The 2,474-nt window shown below is 62.8% G+C and overlaps 1 protein-coding gene across 1 annotated transcript in view; it reads right to left on the reverse strand.

Annotated features, from left to right (window-relative positions):
- SYNPO (synaptopodin) overlaps positions 1-2,474 on the reverse strand; it is a 13,447-nt gene that overhangs the window by 554 nt on the left and 10,419 nt on the right. The window contains exons 3-4 of the mRNA XM_035891044.1: positions 1,413-2,471; positions 6-106 (exon numbers count right to left, since the gene is read on the reverse strand). Of these exons, the coding sequence (XP_035746937.1) occupies positions 6-106; positions 1,413-2,471 (1,160 nt within the window). The remainder of the gene's footprint in view (positions 1-5; positions 107-1,412; positions 2,472-2,474) is intronic.

Here is a 2,474-nt window from a genome sequence, read left to right on the forward strand (position 1 = left end):
CCAGCTCGGGCACCGAGGCCGGGCTGGCCCAGCCGTCCAGGCTGCCCGGGCACCGCGCCAGCCGGGGTGTCCAGGTGGGTGAGGCGGGGAGGGACAGCCGCCTTTCCTGGAGGGGGACAGAGAGCAGGTTAGTGCCAGCACCACTCGGAGGGATGAAGGGGGCAGAGCAGAGGGACAGGGGCAGGATTGGTGCCAGGTCGAGAGCTGTGCTGGCTCAGCCCTGCGAGAACTGGGGATGTATCCTCGTGCACTGCACCCCCTACAAGGGCTCCCCAAAAATGCATGTGCCTCCACACCCCCTCACCAGCCAAAGAGGTTGGGGCAGGCTGAGCCTGCAATAAATCATCCTTGCCCAAAATAGGACCCAGGACCTCTCACTACCTGAAGCTTGCTAAAGCCTCCCTCTGGGTGATGCAGAGATCCCCCTGCACCGCCCCGGGGGTCCATCGCCCGGCGGCTGCTCCCCAGCCGGCAGGAAAGAGAAGAGCCAGGTCTGACAGCGCAGAGAGTGTATTCAGAAAGAGGGAAAAAAAAGGAAAACACAGAAGAAATAAAAGCACAGTCAAAAGGCAACTCGTTACCATGGGGAGAGCTGCGGGAGCAAGGGACAGGCAGAGGCACGGCTGGACCACGAGCATGGAGCTGAGCGTCGCCACGCTGGCCTTGCCCTCGCCCAGCACATCCCTCGCTCCCAGCCATGCCCAGCAGCGCTGCCCGGCCCCAGCTCCAGCACCGAGCATGGGGAGGGACAGGGACCCCGCGGTGTCCCCAGCACCGGGGGGCTCCAATGTTCTCCCAGGGATGGGGCTCTCCTCCCATGGCGTGGAAGCAAATGAGGATAGATCCTGAAGGAGCAGCAAAAGAGACAGGAGCAGGCACAGTGAGGCAGAAGGCAGTGTGTCCCCTCTGGGTTTGCTTTGGTAGGAGGCCGATAGGAGCCAGCAGGACAGAGGGGCTGGGGTGAGCGGGCAGTGCCGGCAGCTGCCGGCTACGAGAGCTGGAAAGGCAGGAGGTGAGGGAAGGACGGAGCCAGAGATGCGATGCTCCATACAGTTTCCAAGTGAGAGAAGAGAGAAAGTGCCGGCGATCCCATGGGACAGGCAGGCTGCCGATGGCTCTTTGGGATCCCACGGGCACTATGCCCCCGAATCCTCCCGCCTCCCTGGGACCCCTCAGCTCCCATTACACCGGGGGGTTGGCAGCGCCTGTCTCACCCATGGTCCTGGCACTGCAGCCTCACAGCTACTTCTTTTTTCTATTTCCTTTTCTTTTTCCCCCCTTTTTTGCAGCTGGTTTGGCTTTTGGCACACCCGTGAGCAGTTAGGGAGGACTCGGCCAGCGGAGGGAAGCCTAAAACCCCCATGTTTTTCTCTCTGCCACCGCTACTTGTAGTAAAAAGAAGGTTTCCACACCTGCGGCTCGATGCCGGCGTTCCTGGTAGAGTAGGAGGGCCGGGGTGCCTGGAAGCCCCCCTTTGCTCGGGGTGGCAGCAGGCGGCACGGGGAGGCCAGCAGCACCTCGGTCGGGGCTCCGGGACCAGCACGGCTGCCGTGAGTCAGGGGCTGAGCCCTGGTGGCACTGGGGAAGGGGCTGGAGGTGGTCTGGCCGGCGCTGGGCGCAGCAGGGGGATGCCAAACGGGGGAAGGAGGCAATGGAGAGGTTGGGCAGGAGGTTTGCTGGGGGTAGGGGTAGGCATCAGGAAGAGAGGGTCTGGGTGGAGGCATCTCCTGGGGCATGGACCTCGCTGACCCCTTGGATGGGGAGAGGATGAAGAGTGAAGACTGGAGCTGGTAGGGCTGGTGCTTGGAGATCTCTAGCTCCTTCTGGGACACCTCGTTCTCCATCAGATTGTTGCCATAGAGAGACGCTGGAGGGGTTTTGGAGGGCCTGGAGGGACTCTTGGAGGCATGTCTGGAGACCATGGGTGACAGGCAAGCATTGGTATCATACTTCCAGGAGGGAGGCAGGGACATGGTGGGCGACGGGGACCGCAGCAGCTTGGGCTGGGAGGGAGCCTCGATGATGAACTTCTCCATCCTGGACTGCCGGCGGGCGAAGAGCTCAGCCCCCTTGCCTCTCGCTTCGCTGAGGTTGTGGCTGGGCTGTGGCTTCGGCTTGGGCTGGATGGTGGGGGACTTGAGGCAGGAGGACCACGCTGGGGCATCGTCAGCTGGCGGGAGGTGCTGCCTGCCCCTGGCCACGCTGCTGGGGACAAAGTTTGCGGCTTCAGCCCCAAGGGCAAAGGGCTCATCCTCAGCACCAGGCTCCCCCTGCTCCTTCTGCTTCTTCCTGCTGTCCACGCTCTGGACCAGGTCCAGCAGATCGGGGTTGGGGCCCAGCTTCGGCTTCTCGACGAAGGTGAACATGGACTTTTTGCTGGCTCTCCGGGCGGCTGACTCCTCCAGGATCCCCGTTTTGGGTAGGGGGTTTGGTCCACTCATCCCACAGCTCAGGGGGGGAACTGGCAGCATCTT

Source organism: Egretta garzetta, unplaced genomic scaffold (genome assembly GCF_000687185.1).
Source record: "Egretta garzetta isolate BGI_Z169 unplaced genomic scaffold, ASM68718v1 scaffold270, whole genome shotgun sequence".
Lineage (NCBI taxonomy): Eukaryota > Metazoa > Chordata > Aves > Pelecaniformes > Ardeidae > Egretta > Egretta garzetta.